Genomic DNA, 22,803 nt, shown 5'->3' on the forward strand with positions numbered 1-22,803 from the left:
ATTGGTAGCCATAGATCGACTCCTCCTCCATCAATCTGTCCAAGTCCTTTTTAAAGCTATCCAGGTTAGTGGCCATCATCACCTCCTGTGGCAGCATATACCAATCTCAGGCATGAAGCTCTGTCAACACCTCTTATTTTTTGTGACAGTGGAGAACTAGAAAATATTGGATGGAAGGTGGATCTGTCAACAGTGGCAAACTAGAACAGCCAAATTCAGAGAGGCTGCACACAAGAAAATATCAACAGCTGGGAATCATTCCCCAGTGGTCCTGGAGGGCTTTTCCATGGATGCAGAGATGTCCACTGTTGGAAACAGCATGTTGGGTAAGACTGGCTAGGTATTTGGTGTGACTTGGCCTGGCAACATTTTCACATTCTCAGAAACCCTACAGCTCTGACTGAGTCTTTCAAAGCTTGGCAGCCTCAATCCTGAAAGGGCTGTGGTTATGTAAGCTTCTTCATAGTGAGGGGATCCCACACCCACTGACACACACACATTGTTATAGACCCCCCCCCCCCCCACGGCATCAGAAAGTTCAGGCTGTTAGAAGACATTCAAGAGGGCAAGCATTCCTAGGAGTCTGCATGGTTGTTCACGGGAGAATCAGAGAATGGAGCAACTCTCTGCAGTTGTCACTCAAAGAACAAAGGGGTCCTTCGTCTGCCTTTGGGGTTCCTGATTTGCCACGGAAGACACCCCTGCAAAGTGCTGCTCAGTCAGTGGGAAGTGGTGAGTCAATCCTGTACCACCCCCTCTCCCCTTCTGAGATCTGAAGAACATTCAACATCAGAGACTGGAGGAGGGGGGATACAGTCAAAGCCATCTTGGTTCAGCCCTTTTGGGCAGAGCTCAAGCCTGAAGTTTTTGCCTCTCTGCTGAGCCGTTTAAGTAATGAAAGAAAGCGAAAAAAAGACGGAGGGTTAAGCTCTGATGCGATTCCACCCCAGATCCCTGCCTCTCCTTTGATTCCCCCAAAATGGTGTTTATCTTCCGTGAGGAATCGACTGAACGCCGTGCTTGTGAGTTGGTTTGTTTTTTAATCTTCTAGCAGACAGTTTACACAAAATCCCCCTCTTAAGTTAGTGATTCACACTTCCTGCAATAAACTATTTTAAGGAGCAGCTTTGGCAAAGAACGGAATGAAACAACCAGTAATAACAATAATAATAAAAAACCCCAAATATATACCATAATCACAGCTGATTTTGCAAACCAAACACATTTCACCAAACGGGGAGGGGGGGGGGGGTTGGAAAAGAGGCAAAAACAAAAAAATCCACCAAGCCTTCAATTTCTCAGTGCTTTGAAGCGACCCGTTGTCAACGTCCCTTTTCAAGTCTGTGCAGGTGCCGGAGCGAGCTGTCTTGCTAGAGAACGAGGAGGCTTCTTTACATGATCCGCAGGCCTTGGATACAGGACTCAAGTGACTGGGGTGAGGGGGAGAATGGGAAAGCAAAGAAGCATGAATGAGAGCCGGATTACAATCCCAGACACCCACAGAACGTAGTAACTGTCATGATATATTAAAAAAAGAGTAAAGGTTCACAAAAGGGTCATTTCAAGTTAGCAGAAGTTTGCCAACAGCAAAGGCCGGAGACAGTCAGTCTAGGGTGAAGTGGCAGTTAACCTTTAACATGATTGGTGAGTTCAACTGTGACTCTAGACCAATGAGAGGCTGATGCCGGGGCGGGGGGGAAAGTATCCAGTTAGATGTATAAGAACCAATGCTTTGTATATGCTAAGTTCAGATAGTGGTAGAGAGAGTCTGAGTTGAGTTCTGTGTGTGTTGAACTTTGTTCTAGCTGAAGAGTTCTGTATAGCATTATAGTCTTGTATAGAATAGACTTGTGTAACCTTGCAACTGCTAAAGTAAAACCTTCCTATTGGAAAGAACATCTTGCGTGGAGAAAATTCTTTTCCAAGAGTGCCAGAAGGTTGCAGTGAGTGCAAGAAGACTATATATCTTCTCATCTTGCCAGAGTAGCTCCGCTGTAAACTCTGCTGATAGTAGCTGGATATATGAGCCAACTGGGATCCTCAGCATTATCATTTATGTATTTATTATGCTACTAGAACACGGCCATACAGCCCGGAAACCACACAACGCCCCTATGTATTTATTTCATTTGGCCTTTAACCGCGCCCTATCCCCACAGGGCTCAAGGCGGGACGCAACAAATTTATAATACGATCATAAAACAGGTAAAATCCAAAAACTGCCGATACAATGCAACCTTAAAACATAACGCCATACATTAAAAAGTTATTAAAACAGATGGTTGTAAATAATTCTTCTCCCTCACCTCTCCCCCCTCCCCCCCACCCTCAAGAGGCGGAGAAGATTTTACTTCACTCCACTGGGCCGGCTAGGTGGAAAGGGCCTGGGGGAACAGCCATGTCTTGCAGGCCCTGCGGAATTTCAACAACTCTCACAGGGCCCTGACGTCCCTTGGAAGTCTGTTCCACCAGGCTGAAGCCAGGGCCGCAAAAGCCCTGACTCTTGTTGAAGCAGCTGGATGTTTCTCGGACCGGGGATCATCAAGAGGTTCCCCTCCAAAGAGCAGAGGGGCCTTAGAGGACAGAATGGGGTGATGCGGTCTCGAAGATGTCCCTTGATGGGAGGGGGGCAGGCAGGAGAATGCACAAGTGTTGCGGAAATACGCTCGAAATGGATTACAACCCTGCTGTTCCATAAGTCCAAAGAACGGCTGAACAAAAATTAGTAAACTAATGAGTAAATGAAGGGCCTCTGGGAGCAGCTGTATACATTGAGAAGCGGGCAAATAGCGGCACCTTGTGGCCAAGCCATGCGAGGACACAGGCTGGCCAGAGGAAGGGAAGCAGCTCCACAAAGGACACTTGAGGCCCAACCAGGTCTGAGGCAGCCCCCTCCTCGACTTCGTTATTTTAACACAAGGAAAGAACCCTCCAGAAAGGAAAAGACACGATGCTGCCTGGGGTTTTGTGGGTCCTTTTCCCTGTCCAGACTACTGTGTGGGGCTCACCAGCAACTCAAGAAGGTTAGCTGTATTCAATGACATTCTTCTCTTGCCTCGCCTGCAAGGAGTTCAGGGGACCACTGCCAAGGAGGCTTTTAAGCAGAGGCTCCGACAGCAATGCTGCTTCCGTGATCAGGAGGGGGAGGGCAAGAAGGGACGAGTCAGGGCTCGGCTCTCCTGGCCCTTCCATCCATGCCTAGGGTGATGCTGATCCCACCCAGGGTTCAGGAAGGAAGTTTCCTCCAGGCCTGATTGGCCAGGGATCCTGGAGGTTTTCTGCCTTCCTCTAGAGATAGAGCAGGGGTCACTGGGAGAGTGGAGAGAGAAGGTAATTGCAATGGGCAGGCGGTTGGACTAGATGACCCCTGGACTCCCTCCCAGCCCTATGTTTCTAGTTCTTCTTCCCACCACCCTTTACCCTCACAGTAGCCAGATCAAGCAGATGAGGCTGAGAGAATCCAACCGGCCCAGAGTCACACAGAATCATGGTTGGGTAGGACTTTGCAGACCAAGTCCTAGCTCAACTCTCATTCTCTAGCTACCCAAAAGGACTCCCATTCTTACGAGCCTCTCACGCCTGCAAAATAAATGTTTAAAAATGGAACCCTTGGAGATAAGCTGGCTTATCCGTTTTCTGCCTGGCAGCTAGTTCTAGTGGTGCATTGTGTCGGATACATGGGCGAGGGACTCTGGTTGGGGACAAGCTCCATCCAGCAGAAAGATCAGAAGGCTTTTCAGGGTCTAATACAGCATTCCAACATACACACAGAGACAGGGGCTGCTGCTACTGTGTTCACAGGGCTGCAAAATACTTCACGCAATTCAGTTATTTTTCTGTGGATTATCAGTGATGTCCAACCCTTTGGTGAGTTCAATCCAGTGACGCTCCATTTCGGCCTTGGAGTTAAACGCCACACTTTTTAAAAAATCCTAAATAAGGGGTGTGACATCAGTTCCTGTAGCTTGGCAGAAGAGGCCATGTGACCCCAGTGTGGATTTTGGGACTCCATTTCTATTCCCTGCTGGGTTATTGCTGAAAACCCAGTCAAAGCCAGGGAGGGGGAATTACTGAGGCCCCTGAAAGTAACGTGAGGGATCCCATTCACTAATTAAGTCTTGAGCAAAACCATCTGCTGAGGCAGCAGTCTTGTGACCATGCCTCCAGTTTACTGTGCCTATCCCCAGGTCCGCAATTCTGACCCGCTGGTGCTCAATCGGCAGATGCTGCGCAGGTAGAGCATACCTTGAAGTCCCAGATGGTCATGGCTCCGTCGATGCCGGTGGTGCAGAACTTGTGGCAATCACGCTTGTCCACCTCGTAAATAGACACTTGGCTGCGGGCGTAAAAATTAAAAACCGGGAGTCAGAAGGAAGGAGGGAACTAAAACAGGAGACTTACGACAATACGCTTAAACCCCAAATAAAAATGTGCTCGGGGGGCATTTTTAGCAGCGCAAGAAGGGTTACCCAATCGCTTCTTTGCTCTCCTAAACACAAGGAAGAATGCCTGCAACTGGAAACATGCACCTGATTTGCTCCAAGGGGCTTTGGGAGCTGTGTGTCATTCTCTCCTCTTCTGTTTCATCCTCGTGGCAACTATCTTGTGAAGCAGGTGGGGGGCCAGGAGGCTAGTTTAGGATCTCCCAGCAAGTTTGTTGGCCAGGTGGACACCTGAACAGTCCTTGTTGGGCACTAACCCCTTTACCACACCACACCTCTTAGAACTAGTCCTGCCCTGGAGCAGGCAGGGTGCCTGCCACCCAAGGAAAGCTTCCCTGCCGCCAGCACTACAATTGCAGAATGATTTAAAGTGGATATGGCCACAGGAGTAGGGCTAAAGAAGCTCAGAGCAATGGACTCCTGCTTAGTCTCTGCTCACTGAATCAGGAGACAGTCTGTCTCGAAACAACAGGCGCTAGGGAAGCCCATTTGTGCTTTATGAAGAAGGAGGAGGAGGAGTTTGGATTTGTACCCCACCTTTCTTTCCTGTAAGGAGACTCAAAGGGGCTTACAAACTCCTTTCCCTTCCTCTCCCCACAACAGACACCTTGCGAGGTAGCGAGGGTTGAGAGAGTTCTGAGAAAACTGTGACTGGCAAGGCACGAAAGGCCACCGCCCTCTGCCCGGCTCGAGCCCAGCGGGCACCTACGTGATGCTGTTCTGGTGCAAGGTCTCCATCGAGGTGTTGCGGTCCTCGGTTGTGGCCCTCTTGTCCATGTTGCGGAAGCGCTCCATGGCGGAAATGTTGCGCTGGATGCTCTGCTTCGGAATGTCCAGCTTGGAGACAAAGGCGAGGGAGCCGTGGTCATCACAGTTGAAGAGCATGGGGCAGCAATCGTGGCCCTGCGGCAAAACGTGAATGGCACAATACCTGTTAAGCATTGAGCTACTGGAAGGTGATTGCCAGCCTTCCTAGTGAGCAGGCACTACAAGTGTTACAGGTTAGAGAGAAGATACTTACAGCGGCTACCACACTGTTCTCCGAAACGAACGTCACACTCAGGAGCGGGAGGAACTCCGTTTTCAGTTGTGAGACCCTAAAAACGACCAAGCAAGTAAAGCCTTTATTAGCATAAACAGAACAGCAACAACAACGAAAAACACAGCAAACAAAGGAAAAAGGTAACAGAGAAATACAGATCGTTACTGACTCTGAATTATTTCCACAACAAAGCTTGCAAACTCTTCACACAAAAACAGAATTGGAGTTGTTCAGCAAGAGAATCTGTTAACTCAGGTTGGAAAGAGAGGCTGTAAATTGACATATTTAGATCTAATTTTGGAAAGGCTGCTGCAGTGGAACAGCTGGCGAGTCAGTGTTTCAACTTGGTTGGTATTACAACTACTTAACCTTTTAGATTTTTTCTAGGTTATTAAACCTGCCATTTAGTAGAGCAGACAGTATGACATTAAATCTAGCAATTGCGGAAGCTCTCCTTGAGCGGGGGACCCTAAAAACACACATTCACCCTAACATTTTGTTAATAAAGCCTCTGTTGTTTAACAGCAGGAGGCAGAGTTCTATTAGACAGGAGCTAAGAATTACCCACTAGTAATTTTACTAGTGCCCGGGCTCAGTGGGCAGGAACCCCATATGTCTATCTTAAACTATATTTCAAATCAGCCCATTACTTTTGGCAGCAGGGAGTATATTCAACCAAAATCAGTGCTAGGGACGTTACAACCGAGACGCAGGTCTGAATACAGAACATGAAACATTTCGAGCATCAAGAAACCCTGCTGGGGGCAAAAGGTTGGACGACGATCACGAGGCTCTTCAAATATGTCAGCCCCAAGCCCCATTTCGGTGACTTACATCATGTTTTTGGAAGCGTCCGCAACTGATACAGTACTGTCATGGCTGACCCAGGCGAGGCGGTTGCCACTGGCGGAAAAACTGACGCTGTGCACCCATCCGCCACTCCCGGCGCCCCCAAATTCTGCCATCAGCTGCCCAAATGGCATTTTTGAGCCCCAGGGGGTGCTTGCCGGTTTCTCGTCAACCTCCTTAATGTAGGCTGAAAACACTCTGTGAAGGAAGAAGATAAAGGCAGGGAGAGAGGGGGATGACTTGTAGAGCTGCAGGTACATTTGCCCTCACACACTGACACTAGACGGTCACAAGGAAAGACAGTAGATTCTCCCAGAATACAGCTCTCTGCAGAAAGCTGTTGGATGAGAGGGGGAGGAGATGCCCCCTTGCAGCAGGTCTGTGCTGTGGAACTCCACTTGCACAAGTCCTATCCATACATCTTGAACTAGGAGCTATCAGCAAAAGGATAAATAAAGCTTCCCACTGACTATGGCTATCAGCCGACCAAACTCAGCTTGCCCGATGCTCACCAACCCCTCCCTGTCTGGAAATGATGTACAAGCAGATTCTGGCAATCAGAAGAGGCATGTGGGCAGATTCCGTGGTTAGGTTGGACCACAGTTGCATTCAAAAAGGAGGAATGGGGACACACCACAGAATATTCCCTAGCATTAAAGAATGAACCAGAAACCCACTCTGTGTGGAAAGCCAGGGCAGAATCTCTCTTGTCCTAGCAGAGCCAGTGTGATGTAGTGGTTAAGAGCAGGTGAACTCTAATCTGGAGAACCGGGTTTCATTCCCCACTCTGCCACTTGAGCTGTGGAGGCTTTATCTGGTGAACCAATTAGCTTGTGCACTCCAACACATGCCAGCTGGGTGACCTTGGGCTAGTCACAGTTCTTCGGAGCTCTCTCACCTCACCCACCTCACAAGGTGTTTGTTGTGGGGGAGGGAAATGAAATTGTAAGCCCCTTTTGAGCCTCCTTACAGGAGAGAAAGGGAAAATATAAATCCAAACTCCTCTTCTTCTTCAATATTATGTAAACTGAAGGATGATTTCATTGTGGAGGAGAACTTAAAGGTGAGATTCCCCCATCTGTGTTTGAGTGGTACAACTCCCCCAAGAAGATTTTCAGGTACCTTTGATTCAGGTTCTAAGTCACCCCCACATTATGGAAGAGGCTTCTAAGTTTTCAGCTTGCAGGAAATCCCTCCCAAAATCATTTGTTGAAAAAAAACCCAAATATCTGCAGCAGAAGCCTCCAGCACACAGCCGAGAATTCTAAGTCACTTCTTATAGTGGCTAGCCTTCATCACTGTCCCACAGGAACACACAATATGACCCTGATCTCACCCAAGACATTTCCTGGCCCTGTCCAGCATCCAAATCCTCACTTTGAGCAGATGCAGCAAAATGCACCTGCTCGGCATGATGCACAGAGACCACGAAGAAGTAAGCTTGTCTGTACTTCTCTGCTGCACAACCCCAAACAAGTTCATGAGAGACTGACACTCAGCACAAAAACGGCTGTTCTGCAGCGTACGTGACCGTTCCCACAGAAAGCACCACTAAAGTCACAGATGCTCAATTATAGTAGCTGCTTAATATGCTAGCCAGAAGCCAGAGGAGGACAGCTGTTCCTCCATCTGCATGACGCAAAAAGGATTACTTGTTTTGTTCCAGACTCGCGGTCAGCTACAAACAGCATCACTACGTGACCCTGAAGAAGAAGGAAAACCCTTGCAACAAGAGATTTCTGACAACTAATGTTTGGCAGCATGGCCTGCCTGCTTCGAGTTTATTTTTCTTATTTTTTCAGTTTTGTTACTGCTTTGCACGATTTAGTCATCCTTCCCAACACAGAGCTCTGTGTTTCCTTGAAAGCTTGTTGTATGTTTTCCCACCTGACTGCGTTCAAACAAACAGTGAACAATAAGCTACATTTGTTGAGACAGCAAAAGACTCTCTAAGCACATGCTAAAAGAAAGCTCCCATCCGCTTCCAGCGTTGTTTTAAAAGCCCCTGAACCTTGGCAACGGACTGAATTAAAACAGCCACGTGCAAAAGCTTTGGAAGGGGCTTTTCTCACCTGCACTTGAAGTCACAGGAGCCAGCCGCCAGCAAGACGTTATTGGGATGCCAGTCGAGACTGAGGACGGTGGAGCGAATGGGCTTCTTAATGTGCTTGCTCACCCACCTAAAAGAGGTAAGAGGAAAAAAGCCCTTCAATCAGCACATGAAACATCACTACAACCACATCCCGTTTTTGCACACCACTGGAAGGAGGAGGAGGAGGAGAAGTTGGATTTATATCCCCCCTTTCTCTCCTATAGGAGACTCAAAGGGGCTTACAAACTCCTTTCCCTTCTCCCTTCACAGCAAACACCCTGTGAGGTAGGTGGGGCTGAGAGAGAAGAACTGTGACTAACCCCAGGTCACCCAGTTGGCATGCATTGGAGTGTACAGGGTACTCTGAATTCCCCAGATAAGCCTCCACAGCTCAGGTGGCAGAGCAGGGAATCAAACCCGGTATTCCAGATTAGAGTACACTTGCTGTTAACCACTGTGCCACTGCAAACTGACTGACTGATTAGCTGCTGCAAAAATGATGTCAGGCTAAATATTTGAAAATCATCTCTCATCCCTTCTGCACATGCAGAATAATGCACTTTGAATCCACTTTGCAGCTGGATTTTACTGTGCGGAATAGCAAAATCGACTTTCAAACTATTGTGAAAGTGGACTGAAAGTGAATTATTCTACATGTGTGGAAGGGGACTCAGAAACTCCAGAAGCATAAACTTAGTTCCAGGCCGAGGCATCTAATAAAAAAATAACAAATAAAAGTCAAAAGGCTGTGGCTCTCTTGACTGAGGCCATACCAAAGTGCAGACCACCACAGTGATTCCACTTCCCTTCGAAGATATAAACATAATGTAAAACAGGCAAAATTCACAAGTAGTACGAGCCTGCTGACCCCCAGCTGCTCCACACAGATCACGGCCAAAAGCCAAGAAATCACCCAAGAGAAACTGCACAAACACCAGCCTGCTCACCAGTCATTTTCCGATTCAAAGTAGCAGACGGAGATGAGGCGAGCCCCGCTCCCCACGGCGAACTTGTTCTCCAGAGGGGACCACTTCACAAATGTGGCCGCACGGTTGATCCGCAGGATGACCAGAGTCGGCTTCCACACTCCATCCTTTTGGCTCCAGACGTAAGCGTTGCGGTCGGCACCACAGGTGACGATGCGATCGCTCTTGGGGGCCCAGTCAATCCCTGCAATAAAGAGGACATCTTCATTGTGGTCTGCCAACTCCTCATTTGTCACGTTGCATTACAGAGATGCACATTTCCTGGAGGTTGGGCCTGACTCCAAGGCAGTCAGCACTGCTCTTAGGATAACTGAAATCTAGCACGTGAGGATAAAGGAATGCACCTTTGTGCTCTGGATAACGACATGTGCCAAACACACACTCTCTCTCTCTCTACGGAGGTCACTTTCAAACCAGAATAGACAAAACTCTCAAGTGTGGGAAAGAGACAAGGATTCTAATGCTCAATCGAGATTTACTGATATTCTCAACAGCAATAATTCAACATGTGTCCAGGTGACAAATGACTTATTCTATTCTAAACAAACAGGAATAACACATGACCAGTTGCCTTTCACTTGAAAAAGATTCAAAGCTGTCTCACTGTCAGAAGCAACTCTTGATGGGGGCTGGTGCGACCATGTATCCTGCTCTATGTCTGGTCTGATTGATGTACCTACTGATTGATACAGAAGGGGTCTGTTTCTTGCTTCCTCTTCTTTTCCCTTTGATGTTTATTGCTTGATAACAAATGTGGATAACTAGGCAAGACCCTGTGAAACATCCTGGCCTCGGGCAACAGGATGTATCTGTTGCACTGGAGGGGGGAAGTTTTGCAGGTGGCATAACTTTCCCCCTTCTGCGTCCTTGAGATGCCTAGGCTCCCAAACAATTCTTTTCACGCTTTCGCTGGCAAAAAGGGAGGGAGGCTGGTGCAGGAATAAAACGGTCTAGGAAAAGCAAAGGCTCCAGAACTGGCTTTCTCAAGCTAGGGACTACTGCCTTAAATAAACACTACTGATCAACCATCAAGAGTCTGTTTATTGGCTCAAGGACTAACACTTGCAAGCACTTCCAAAGCTCTCCCTTCCAAAGCTCTCCCTGCCGCCGCTTTTACCTGTGATGTGCCCATTGTGTTCTTTCAGCTCATGGGCCTTGACCCATTGGTTACTGTTCTTCTTATAGATGTGGACTTCATGGTTATTCGGGCTGATGGCAATCTCTGCGAAGAGAACAAATAAGTTAGCGCTAAAAGCTTTGCCTTAAAAAAAAGGTAACTACAAGATTTAGAATGCAAAAATCTATCAGAGGATCTACACGCATAGGTGTCAAACTCAGGCCCTCCAGGTGTTCATGGACTACGATTCCCATCAGCCCATGCCAGCAGGGCCAACTGGCCAAGCTAGCAGGGGCTGCTGGGGATTGCAGTCCATAACATTTGGAGGGCCTGAGTTTGACACCTATGGCAGGCTCATTAGGCGTGCAGTTTCCAAATGAAAAGAGGTGGGGAAGCATAAGTTAGCAGTATACAGATGCCATTGTTGTGCTCGGCTGAGATTGAAACACAGAAGTGGAACCCAAAACAAACAGGCAGGACAGAGACGCAAAATGTCAGCCAGTCCAAGATTTAGCAGGTCAGAAAGCACAGAGGAGAAAAGGAAGATAATGTTGACAGTTCCATTCAGTGGTAGCACAAACATGCCCCTTACAGCTGCTTGTCCACTGGAGTATCACCATCAATTTCTAGCTAAGATGCAGGCATAAAAAGAGAGAGGGTGCTTAGGGAGAGGGTGGCTGGTTACCTACAGCCAGCTCACAGCCTATACAGAACAGCCACAGAGATACTCACGAGTTCGGTCTCGATTCCAGGCATGACAGGTTATTGGCTCTAGTAAGAACTGGTGAAGAGCCATTCTGGCCAAAGGATGGTCCTCAGAGGGATAAAGCTGAAAGAAAGGGAGGCTTTAAACTAAGAAGAAAAATACAGAAATACTGTATTTGACACCATTGTGACAAGCTTAGCAACAGGATGTCTCAGGACGGACAAACGTCTGATGGCTCAGAACAGTTGAAACAAGTTAGCTATTTTTGTCAAATACATCATCAATACCCAGCGGCTAAATCAATTGTTGTGAGTCTTTATTGCTTGGGGCATGTCAGCATGCAGACAATCTGTGCTGGTGTGAATCGGACCAGGAGGGGTGGACTTCCAGGACCATTTCCATTTCTGGGATGCAACAACATTTCAATTGGACTCTGATGTTTGCAATGCCTATTTAGCGATGCCAAGGCACAGGAGTCTAAGTGTGACTTGGCCCCGCAAATCAGCCTAATGGCAAGCAATGAGATTCTGTTTCCTAGCCAAGTGAATATCAGATAAGCAACCACACCTGAAATGGTAAAGGAGCTGAATCATCTTCACGTGTTTGTAAAGTCAGCGATGCATCTTGGAAGGAATGTGCACAGAAACCAGGCATGAGGAGCACAAGGCAACAATGGAATTGCTTAAACACTATAATTCCTGAAACCAAGATCCGCTCCCTCTCGCCAAATCTCTGCTGCGCTGCATAATGATGGGCTAGGACGGTGCTCTTTAGAAATGTTTCTCCATATTGTGTACTAAGGCACCAAAGAAAAGGTGGGGTGGGGGGCAAGAAGAAAAGAGAAGAAAAACTCTGTAATGGTTTCTTGAGATACCCTCCCACAAGTCAGGCTGTGTCTTATGAAGGGAAGACAACAGAGCCCAGCTGAAACAAGAATCCAAGTGAAAACCTGAACAAAGTCAAGAACAAGCCACCTCTTTCTCAGTTCCACTCAGTGCCAATTTAAATATATGTATCAGTCAGTGGCTGTAAAGAATAGCTAGCCTATTTATCATCAGTGTTTATCAAATGTAAATATGCGTAATCTCAAAGAAATCGTTTTCTCAAAAGGGCGTCATTGTGAAATAAAGCAACAATGGCCCTGGCATTTTAATGACACACTGATCTTTGTGATTCACTCTCACCCCTCTATGGCTGCTATATGTTAATAAATTCCAGCCTACCTCACTGTAACAATAATGTTCTAAGTCTCCTTGATCCAAGAGGAAAAGCAGGATGCAAACGTTTTAATAAATTAAATAAGTAAATAACATCTGAATCAGAAGTTTGTCGCTTCCTGAGGAAACTGAATTGCAGATTCTCTGGCAGGTATTTAGCAGAAAAGAATGCTTTTAAAAAAAGTCTGGGAAGTCTTCCATTGCACAATATATAATACCCTGCTTCTATGAGAATTTCTTCCAGATCACAACCTTCAGTTTAAAGCCTGATAAGTATGAAGTAGACCCTGTCACTGCTTTAAGTGTTGGTAAATTTGTAAAAAGAATCTCTTGTCCTACTTGGATGTTTTCTACAGCTCTTCACAAATAAGAGGTTCTGTGACAGGTGCAAATCCTGTTTATGCGCTAAGAATATTCTACACATCTATCTCTTTCCCCCAAAACTTCCTCCAAGGAGCCCAGGGAAGGAGACGTAACATCTACACTTAAAGACTCTCAGGGAGTACATCTTGGCTTTTTCTCTGTCAGTCAGAACAGAAGCTACATAACTAGATGGGATCCTAGAAGGAAGGCAGTGTAGGAAGAGAACAGGGTGCGGTTGGCAGATTACAAACCAGTTTTAAAAGGCGACTCCACCAGTCAGCGTAGGAATCATCAAGCAAGATGGGCAGGCGGGCTCATGTTCTGACTTTGTACAAGCAAGCTTTATACACATTCATTCACAACTAAGAACAAGGAGGGGGGAAACCATAATTTTAGTCTTAATTTTACAGGGAGGGAATTACAAAGCTTTGTTGATCTTGGACTATTTTAAAAATCAACTGGTGTGTAAGTGTATACACACAGAGTAGCGTACATGCATATTAAACAGTTTAAAAATAAACTAAATCCACCTTTGCCTTTTTAAAAGGATTTTTTAAAAAGTGATTTCTACACCGCCCTTTCCCTCTGGAGCTCAGGGTGTTTCCAACCTCTAGTAAAACAATATACAAAACACAATAAAGAATTTAAAATTTACAACTTAAATACAAGACTAAAAGTTCGATTTAGATAGCACTGGACTTCCGCAAGCAGTTAATAAATCTATACACTGTTCCCCTCCTTTCTCTTTATCTTCCTTATCTTATTTCTAATTTATTCTTCCTTTTCAATCCTTTCTAGAAATTATATTCATACTTTGGTGTTGCCTTCTCTACATCAGACTGTAAGAAATGCTGAGAGTATAAGCAAATTTATGTTTTAAAACAAGATGTATGTATCTCACAAAGAGCTGGGGGAAGGGGGTATGGCACCTGTATTTTCTTCTTTGTACAATGTTTAACTTTCATATGCACACAAAACCTAAATAAACAATTAAAAAAAAATCTATACACTGGTTCCTCTTTTCACTGTAATATTTCATAATTAAATCAGATGGGACTTTAGCCGGGGGATCAGCATGAAAAGAGAGGGGGTGGAAATAGGCCCATAGCTATGCACTGTCACAGGTTCAGGGCGGCTTTGCACAGTTTCTCCCTCCATCTCAACTTCAGCCAGTCACAACAGCCCTGCAAGATAGATCAGGCCTCACAACAGCCCCACAACAGCCTCACAACAGCCCTGCAAGGTAGATCAGGCGAAGAATTACAGGTTCCTTCTCCCACAAGGCCTCGGGTCTTGGTTTTGAGGGTGGGGCGTCTCCCCTTCGCTCCCTCCCCCACACTCAATCCTCCGCGCGTCCCTGAGGAGGGGGTTCGCTCCTTTCGGTTCACTCACCTGAGGGGGTTAAGGGAAGCGGGGATCGCGGACTCTGGTCAGTCAACGCGACTCCGCCTCAAGCGGGGCTCTGAGGAGAAGGGACGCAGGCGCGGCCGTCCAGCAGGGCCTGGTCCTGTCAATGAAAGCCACTGCGCGTGCGCACTAGCTTCCCCCAGGCGAGCCTCGCGCCCTCACTGCGCCCGCGCGGCGGCGTCGCACCGGTCAAAGTCCTCCTTTCCAGGCTCTTTGGGAGGAGTGGGAAGTCCTGGGCTTCGTACTGCGCCTGCGTAAAGTGCGGGCGGGGAAAGGCAGTGCAGGTTCGCTCACTGCGGTTTCGCACACGGGTACGTGCAGATGGGGGAGAGGTTGACCCAGTGCGCTTGCGCTTGCAAGAGACACTCACATACATATGTATATGCACACATATACGTGTGTACATACATATACGTGCGTGCGTGCGTGCGTGCGTAGCTCAGCTGCCCCCAGCAAAGCCGGACTTGGCGCAAACTTGGCTCTTGCAAGAGGTTGGTTTGGGGCAGCTGAGTGAGAAGGAGACTGGGTAAAAGCCGGATCCAGATTATTTTAAACGGATCCTCATAAATACGTATGATTTTTACATTGCAACAAAATGAAGCTTCGGTGATACTGTAAACCATGTCTTAGACTATAGCAGGGGTCAGCAACCTTTTCCACCCAAAGAGCCATTTGGACCCATTTTCCATGGCCCCGAAGATTTACTGATCCAGAGGGCGGAGCTGCCTCCAGTTCGGCCCCTCCACTCACCTTTCCTTCCAGTGGTGGGAGGCGGAGGCGCCGGGCAGGGAAACCCTGCTGCCTGCTCAGAGGGGCAGAGCAGGAGCCGCCTGCTCCGTGGGGCAGAGCGAGATGGAGGCCGCGGCCTGCCCGGTGCCACCGCCTCTTGTGCTGCGGGAGGCAGCGGCGCCGGGCAGGGAAACCCCCTCTGCCCGATGGAGCAGGCAGCCAACTGCAGGAATGGCGGCTGCAGGGATGGCAGAGGGTGGATGGCAGCTGCTCTGGAGGGACACGACCATGCTACCCTCTGACCTCCAGGCCACGCGTAGCCGCAATATAAGGCTGAAAGAGCCGCATGCAGCTCTGCAGCCGCAGGTTGCAGACCCCTGGTCTTTAGGTAGCACCCCAGAAATAATGCCTCTGCTGCTTTGCATGGATGCAGTGGTCCAGAATTGTGGCTGCTAAGTACTGATCCTCATGAAACCTCATGATTTTTGCATTAGGTCACCCTAGAATCACCCTCAAATCACATATGCCTCTAGGCACAGTTGCATAGCAAAAATCATGGATCTCTCAAAATCACCATCAAATCACATGTCATGGCCATAGCTTGTACCATGAAAATAAAGCATACACCATTTCACGGCAGCTTACAAGATCTGATGAGGACCATCCGGCTCAGGGTAAGCGTGTAGATAGATATTCACTATGAAATACCAGGGAAACTTCCAGACATCAGGAACATTTCTCTTTTTGCGGGTGGTAAAAAAAGAGACCCCCAGGCTGTGTTTTCTCAGGTCATTCTCTTCCCAAGAGGGGATCTACTGCAGTGGTGGGATTCAAATAATTTCACAACTGGTTGTTTACAAGCACCATTTTAACAACCAGTTCTGCCAAAGTGGTGTGAACCTGCTGAATCCCACCACTGCTCTACTGCCAACATCTTTTTCACCCTGTACATATTCCTTCATAAAAGCAGGAAGCGATGTTTGTGTTGTGCGAGAGGCCAAATATGTCCACTCAGAGAGTCCTTTGGAGTGTGTAACCAGGTGATTGCAGCTCACACCTCACTGTGGAGGAACATGAGGTGAGGCAAGTTTTGAGGGCTGTGAATCCAAGGAAGGCTGCTGGACCGGATGGTATTCCCGGTCGGGTGTTAAAGGAATGCGCTAACCAACTGGCTGGTGTTTTTACTGGGATCTTTAATCGATCTTTATCCCAGTCCACCATTCCATCTTGTTTGAAAGCTTCCACCATTGTTCCACTACCAAAGAGATTTCCTGCTGACAATCTTCAGGATTATAGACCAGTGGCACTCACCCCCATCATCATGAAGTGTTTTGAAAAACTGGTCCATAGGCATATTAGTTCTTGCCTTCCAGATACATTTGATAAACATCAGTTCGCATATCGGACTAATAGATCTACGGAGGACGCCATTGCCATTAGCCTCCACACAGCTTTGACGCATCTGGAACAGCAGGGGAATTATGTGCGAATGCTCTTTGCGGACTTTAGTTCCGCATTTAATACAATCTCGCCACAAAGACTGGTGACAAAACTTGTGGATCTTGGACTCTCACATTCAATCTGTTTGTGGATTAGGGACTTCTTGTCTGGACGTTCCCAGAGGGTTAGACTGGGAAATCGGGTTTCCTCAGTTCTTACTCTAAATATGGGAACGCCACAGGGCTGTGTGTTGAGCCCTTTACTGTTCACCCTTTATACATATGATTGTACTCCTGTCTATCATAGTAACACCATTATCAAATTTGCTGATGACACAACGGTGGTGGGGCTCATCTCTGGAGGGGATGAGTCTGCCTATCGGAATGAAGTGGACCGACTGCTCTCATGGTGCAGGGAAAATAACCTGGTTCTTAACACTAACAAGACAAAGGAGCTCATAGTGGACTATAGAAGGAATAGCTCAGAAATTCAGCCCTTGACTATAAATGGAGATCAAGTGGAGCGGGTGGCTAGTTTTAAATTCCTGGGCGTTATGATTAAAGAGGATTTGACCTGGGGAGTACAGACTACCGCGGTGGTTAAGAAAGCCCAGCAAAGACTGTACTTTCTGAGACTTTTAAGGAAGCAACAACTAGATGGAAAACTTCTGGTGTCCTTTTACCGCTGTGCTATAGAGAGTGTCCTAACCTACTGCATCTGTGTATGGTTCTCCAGTTGCACAGTGGCGAATAGGAAGGCGCTCCAAAGGGTGATCAATACTGCACAAAGGATTATCGGCTGCCCTCTCCCCTCCTTGGAAGAAATCTATAATGCCCGAAGTCTAAATAAAGCCCAAAATATTCTAAGGGACCCGTCTCATCCAGCACACTCTCTTTTTAAACTGCTACCATCTGGCAGACGATACAGGGCCCTCAGAACTAGGACAAAGAGGCTTAGAGACAGCTTCTACTCTAGAGCTGTGGCTATGCTAAACTCCGCTGCTTCATATTGATGTATTTGGGGCTATGTAGGGATGGGTGGAGGATGATGATGTATGAGTCTGAAATTGCATGAGTCTGAAATTGTATGAGTCTGAAATTGTGTGCATCGAGGAATGCTGCTGTAAATTTCGTTGTGCGTGCACAATGACAATAAAATGCTTATGCTTATGCTTATGTAAATGTATTGTCATGATACCCATTCCTGTTTTCCTGGCAGGCATAGAAATGAGCAAAACCATTCAGTGTGGCACAAGGAATATAGTTTCTTGCTTTCCAAAGGAGCACAGCAAAGGGGATTTGAAACTCGCAAAACACCTTATTTGGAGCTCCAGCCAGACACTAGGAAAAAAAAACTACATGGCTAGGATTAAGGTATACATGCCAATGCAGCTAGTGTCTTACTTAATGAGTAGCCCTGGAAAATGTATTAGTTTTACAAATGTATAAGGTGATATTAGAATGAGACTGGGAAGATCAATCCAATGAGATAAAGAAGGGAAGTAATTCCCTTGGTGGGCTCCATGTCACAAGGCCAAGGTTTGTTCTGTACACCACACAGTGGGATTTAAAGAATGATGCTGGCCAACATGCAAGCCACTTGAATGACGTAGAGACTCAGGTATGTTTACTCAGTCCCAATCTAAACATGGAAAAACCTGAGGGGACCTTGCATTAAATAGTAACTGTTTTCAGTAAAATAAACCTTTAAAAGGAAATCCTATCCGTATTTGGGGTTTATGTCTACATTTGTTTGTGAAGAGGACCATAAGGGAGGGGCCATGGGCCCAGAAACAGAGCAGCTGCTTGACGTGCAAATGGCCCCATATTCAATCCCCCCTATCTCCAGTTAAAAAGGACCGTGCAGCAGGTAGAGTGACAGACACCTGTCTGAAATCCTTGACAGCTACTGCCAATCTGAGTAGACAGTACTGGCTTTGATGGGTCAGTGGTCTGATTCAGTGCAAAGCAGTTTCATGTTTGTTCTTTGGGGAGGAAGCGTGAGTCAGTGGCAGAGCACTCTTTGGTAGGCAGAAGGTCCCAAATTCAGTTCCTAGCTGAAAATGATGAGGGGTAGCTGATGTGAAAGAGCACTCTACCTGAGACCTTGGAAAGGGAACTTTCTCCCTTAGAAATAACTCCCTTAGAATTCAGCAGCAGGCTCTTGCAAACAGAGCTGTTACTCTTGAGTGAAATGTAATTTCTCCAAATCCTGCATGTGCTGCTGCATTGGAAAGTTTTTTATTCTCGTGCAAATCCCACCGTGTGAAACAGAACTGGAAAAGTACGCAGCGGATTCCCGCCTGATTCACCCTGAGAAACCTGAGCAGTTGAGCACCAAAGGACGCCTGTGAAAGACGGCCTCTGCCCTCTCTCTGCACAGCTTCTCTCTGTGCAGATTAAAAGCTTTGCAACTAGGTCAGCTGAAAACTGCACAACTGGAATGCAATTGCGTGTAAAAACAGCTTTAGCGTTTCGGAAATATATTTTGTGGCTGGGGGAGGGGAAAGCTGCAGAGCTGAAGTTATCTTACCCATACACCCAGTTCAGAGATTTGCAATGCAGTCCTACACGGAGTCACAAATTGTAGGGTTACCATCTCACAACTGGGAAATTCCTGGAAATTTGGACAGTGGAGCCCGGGGAGGACATGGTTTGGGGAGGGGACGGATGTCAGCCAGGTTATAATGCCAGAGAATTGACCCAACAAGTTAGCCATTTTCTACAGGGGCTCTGATGGCTGTAATCTGTATATCAGTTGTAATTCCGGGAGGATGACTTGCCCTAGAGTAGTCAGTGGTTGAAGTTGGTGAAAGAAGTTATGGGAAACACAGCGGCTGAATCATTATTATTTTTCTTTCCAGCAGCTTGTGACGAAAGAACGAACTTTGCCACGTTCTTTTTTTGGTATGATAAAAGCTTTATTAAGACTATGCATTCTGACTATTGTTAGGAGTGAATTATTTACAAGAGACAGCTCAAGTCAACCCTTTTGCGGCATTTTCCGTCCTTGACATGAAAATGCAAACCAACTGAATACAAAAAAAACCCAGACGTCATTCCAACAGAGAAAAGTGTCCTTATAACCTTCATCAGTAAATGTGCTGTGGAGCATAGTGGGGTTGGGGTTGTGTGTTGAGCTCTTGTGTGTAGTAGATGCTCAGACCTCACCCCAATTTCTTCTCCTCACCCCCAGAGGCCAAGATTTTTTTCCACTTCCGCCTTCCATCTCCTTCAATGCAGGTATCTTTTCTATGGGCTTGGGCTGCTCTGGTCAACACTATGGTAGCAATCTTGCAAAGAGGCCGCTGCTGGGACAGGCTTTGCCCATCACCCTGTAAATGGAAAGCAAACAGTTAAACTGGGTAGGGGGATAAGGTGGGGACAATGTGGAAAATCAGAGCCCTCCCAGGACATAGCAGAGGGACGAATTTGAGAAGGATCAACACAGAGCAAGAGAGAAAATGCCATGGGCCACACTTGAGAGCAAGTGTGGTGTAGTGGTTAAGAGCAGATGCACTCTAATCCGGAGAATCAGGTTGGATTCCCCGCTCTGCCACTTGAGCTGTGGAGGCTTATCTGGAGAACCAGATTCGCTTGTGCACTCCAACACATGCCAGCTGGGTGACCTTGGGCTAGTCACAGTTCTTTGGAGTTCTCTCAGCCCCACCCACCTCACAGGGTGTTTGTTGTGAGGGGGGAAGGGAAAGGAGATTGTAAGCCACCTTGAGTCTCCATACAGGACAGAAATGGGGGATATAAATCCAAACTCCTACTCCTCCTACTCTTCTTCGTCATCTTCTTCTTCTTCTTCTTGATCAAGTCAACCCATCTAGTGTTGAGTCTTCCTCTTTTCCTGTTGCCTTTGAGCTTCCCCAACATTATTGTCTTCCAGTGATTCTCGCCTCCTTGCTATGTGACCAGAGTACGGCAGCCTCAGTTTAGTAATTTTAACTTCTGAAGACAGTTCAAGCTTGATTTGATCTCAAAATCAGCTTGCAACGTTTTCCCAGTACTCTGTTTTATCCTCCCAACACTGACCCCGTAAGATTGGTTAGGCTAGAGTATGTGACAGACCCAAGGTCACCCAGCAAGCTTTCACAGTTATTCAAATCTGGGTCTCCCAAATCCCAATCTGATACTGTGCTTACTACACTATGCTGGCAAAGAAGGGCTATGGAGAAGCAACTCCTGACTGTTTGGTCCCACAATCAGGACCAGTCATTTTCTACTTTCATTATTTCATTTTTTAAAAAATTAAATCCTGCCCAAGCAAGATTGATTGCTGACAGCATTTTGGAACTAGGATTTTAAATCAACTATAACAGCGTATGGGGAGGGGGGAGGAAGAAAAGAAGTCATATGGTGGGAGAAACTCAGATTGTGATTGAAAAGGAATGCCATCAAACTGAAATCTAAAACCAAAAGAAGGGTTAGGAAGATAGGCTGGTCGGCAGCAGTTGTGAAAGGGAATATTTGTGATAGTATCACCGAGTCCCCAATTACAGAAGAAAGGGGTAGGTAGGAAGAAGAAGAGTTTGGATTTATATCCCCCCTTTCTCTCTTGTAAGGCAACTCAAAGGGGCTTACAATCTCCTTGCCCTTCCCCCCTCACAACAAACACCCTGTGAGCTGGGTGGGGCTGAGAGAGCTCAGAAAAGCTATGACTTGCCCAAGGTCACCCAGCTGGCGTGTGTGGGAGTGCACAGGCTAATCTGAATTCCCCAGATAAGACTCCACAGCTCCACAGGAAGACAGAGAAAAAGGCTGAATAAGTAGAAGAAAGGAAAAGGAGAAATCCAAGAGTGTCTAAGCACTGTGGAGCCAACTGGACAGTAACAGGGAGGTTTGAGAGATAAGATTCAGGGTGGATCCACGCCACCAAAATGTAGCTCAATTACCACCATTTGTATCTGCAACAGTGATGGTTATTCCAAAAGAAGTGATCCTCTCTGCCTCTCCCCCCGCTTTCCCTTCACTGTGGCCCCATTTTCTCGAACAGATTTGTCAATGCCATCCTACTTTACAGGGTTGTTGTAAGGATTGCTGAGAGGATAAATGTGAAGCTCTTGGAATGCTCTTTCTAAAAAGGGGCACTGTATTATTTATCTGTAGCAGCTATCCTTCCCTCCCAGCCTCCTGAAAGGGAAGAAACATCACACTTACCAGCGGCAGAGTGTGAGGCGGGCTCTATTCTTCCGCTGACGACTTGGAAGTGGAAGACTTGGAGACCTGGATGATTTCCACCGAGGTGAGTGATTTGCCAGCCGACACCCGGTGCCTGGTGCGTAGCTTGTTCAGCGCCGACTCAGCCATTCCAGCCCTCTCCTCAGCGTCGTCCAATTCATGCACGGTTTTGCGGTACCTCGCGATGCTCTGGTTAGCCTGTTCCTCCTGTGGAGAGTTGAGAGGAGCATTGCTTGAGTGAAAAAAAAAGGCTGATAGCTGGGCTACAGATAGAGGAGGAGGCAGGGGCTGTACGGAGGGGAAGACAGACGGTATCCTTGGGAAGCCAGGGGTGTACAGGGGTGAAGACAGAAGGCGTTCAGAGGAAGATGGGGGTGTACAGGGGAAATACAGAGGGCATTCAGAGGAAGACAGAGGGAACACAAGGAAGACCGAAAGCACTGTGAGGAATACAGAAAGCATTGTGAGGAAGACAAGGGACTATGTCTCCAAACTTCTTCTGGAAGAAAACAAAATGGATCCTCCTTAATTTCAGGCAGACCCTTTCGTCTCCAGTAGAATGGTTGGAAATTGCAGCTGACAAAGATTGCAGGCTTTGAAGGAGTGGGTTCAGCAAGGATCCTCGCAGGCCTTGAGCCGAAGCAGTTTTCAAGCCCAGACATCACGAAGGCTCAGAAGTGTAGCTATATGTATGAACTGGATATGACTGATTTTTTTTTTCAATCTGCATACTGGGTGGCTGGCATCTGTTGAATTGGTACCTACTGTCAAAAATGGCTCTACCATGCAGCAAGGAGAGGCAATTGCCTCAGAGTTACAGAGAAGGGGACAGACAGATCTAATCCAAGGGCACAACTGACTGGGTTGTTCTCCATAAGCCACCTTAGAATGAATGGGAGGTGCAGTCCATTCTGATATCTAATCTCACCCAGAGTGCCATCTGACCCTGGGTATGGTTGTTGGTGGGAAGAGCTAAAGCAGGGGTTCCCAACCTTTTTGAGCAAACGGGCGCCTTTGGGATGCACAATTGCAAAATGGTCATTAGAAAAAGTGGAGTCAAAAGTGGAGTCAAGAGAAAAAGTGGCACACACCCAGAGGAAGCCCAAATGCAGGAAAGGAAAGAGATTCACTGTCTCAGAGAGTGGCGGAGTCTCCTCCTTGGGAGGTTTTTAAACAGAGGCTGGATGGCCATCTGTCAGGAGTGCTCTGATTGTGTGTTCCTGCATG

General features: G+C 47.1%; 2 protein-coding genes across 2 annotated transcripts in view; both read right to left on the reverse strand.

Annotated features, from left to right (window-relative positions):
• Positions 1-1,020: 1,020 nt before the first annotated feature.
• Positions 1,021-14,365, reverse strand: ARPC1A (actin related protein 2/3 complex subunit 1A). The gene is made up of 10 exons (XM_048493098.1): positions 14,207-14,365; positions 11,261-11,357; positions 10,529-10,633; positions 9,373-9,595; positions 8,406-8,513; positions 6,319-6,531; positions 5,464-5,539; positions 5,152-5,345; positions 4,246-4,336; positions 1,021-1,430 (listed from the first exon to the last, which is right to left on the reverse strand). The coding sequence occupies exons 2-10, from the start codon at positions 11,322-11,324 to the stop codon at positions 1,392-1,394; spliced, it is 1,113 nt and encodes a 370-aa protein (XP_048349055.1). The 5' UTR covers positions 11,325-11,357; positions 14,207-14,365; the 3' UTR covers positions 1,021-1,391.
• A 4,923-nt stretch (positions 14,366-19,288) lies between these two features.
• The window catches only part of LOC125430513 (myosin-16), a 47,974-nt gene continuing 44,459 nt past the window's right edge, over positions 19,289-22,803 (reverse strand). The window contains exons 43-44 of the mRNA XM_048492473.1: positions 21,556-21,783; positions 19,289-19,724 (exon numbers count right to left, since the gene is read on the reverse strand). Coding sequence (XP_048348430.1) covers positions 21,580-21,783 — 204 coding nt within the window. The 3' untranslated portion in view covers positions 19,289-19,724; positions 21,556-21,579. The remainder of the gene's footprint in view (positions 19,725-21,555; positions 21,784-22,803) is intronic.

This window comes from Sphaerodactylus townsendi, linkage group LG04 (genome assembly GCF_021028975.2).
Source record: "Sphaerodactylus townsendi isolate TG3544 linkage group LG04, MPM_Stown_v2.3, whole genome shotgun sequence".
Taxonomy (NCBI): domain Eukaryota; kingdom Metazoa; phylum Chordata; class Lepidosauria; order Squamata; family Sphaerodactylidae; genus Sphaerodactylus; species Sphaerodactylus townsendi.

Excerpts from the sequence above, each read along its gene's own strand:
- ARPC1A (XM_048493098.1), bottom strand. The coding sequence starts at position 11,324 with ATGGCTCTTCACCAGTTCTTACTAGAGCCAATAACCTGTCATGCCTGG. Across the intron at positions 9,596-10,528 it reads ACACAATGGGCACATCACAG|GGATTGACTGGGCCCCCAAG; the intron begins GTAAAAGCGGCG and ends TCTTTATTGCAG. Across the intron at positions 1,431-4,245 it reads TGACCATCTGGGACTTCAAG|TCACTTGAGTCCTGTATCCA; the intron begins GTATGCTCTACC and ends CCCTCACCCCAG.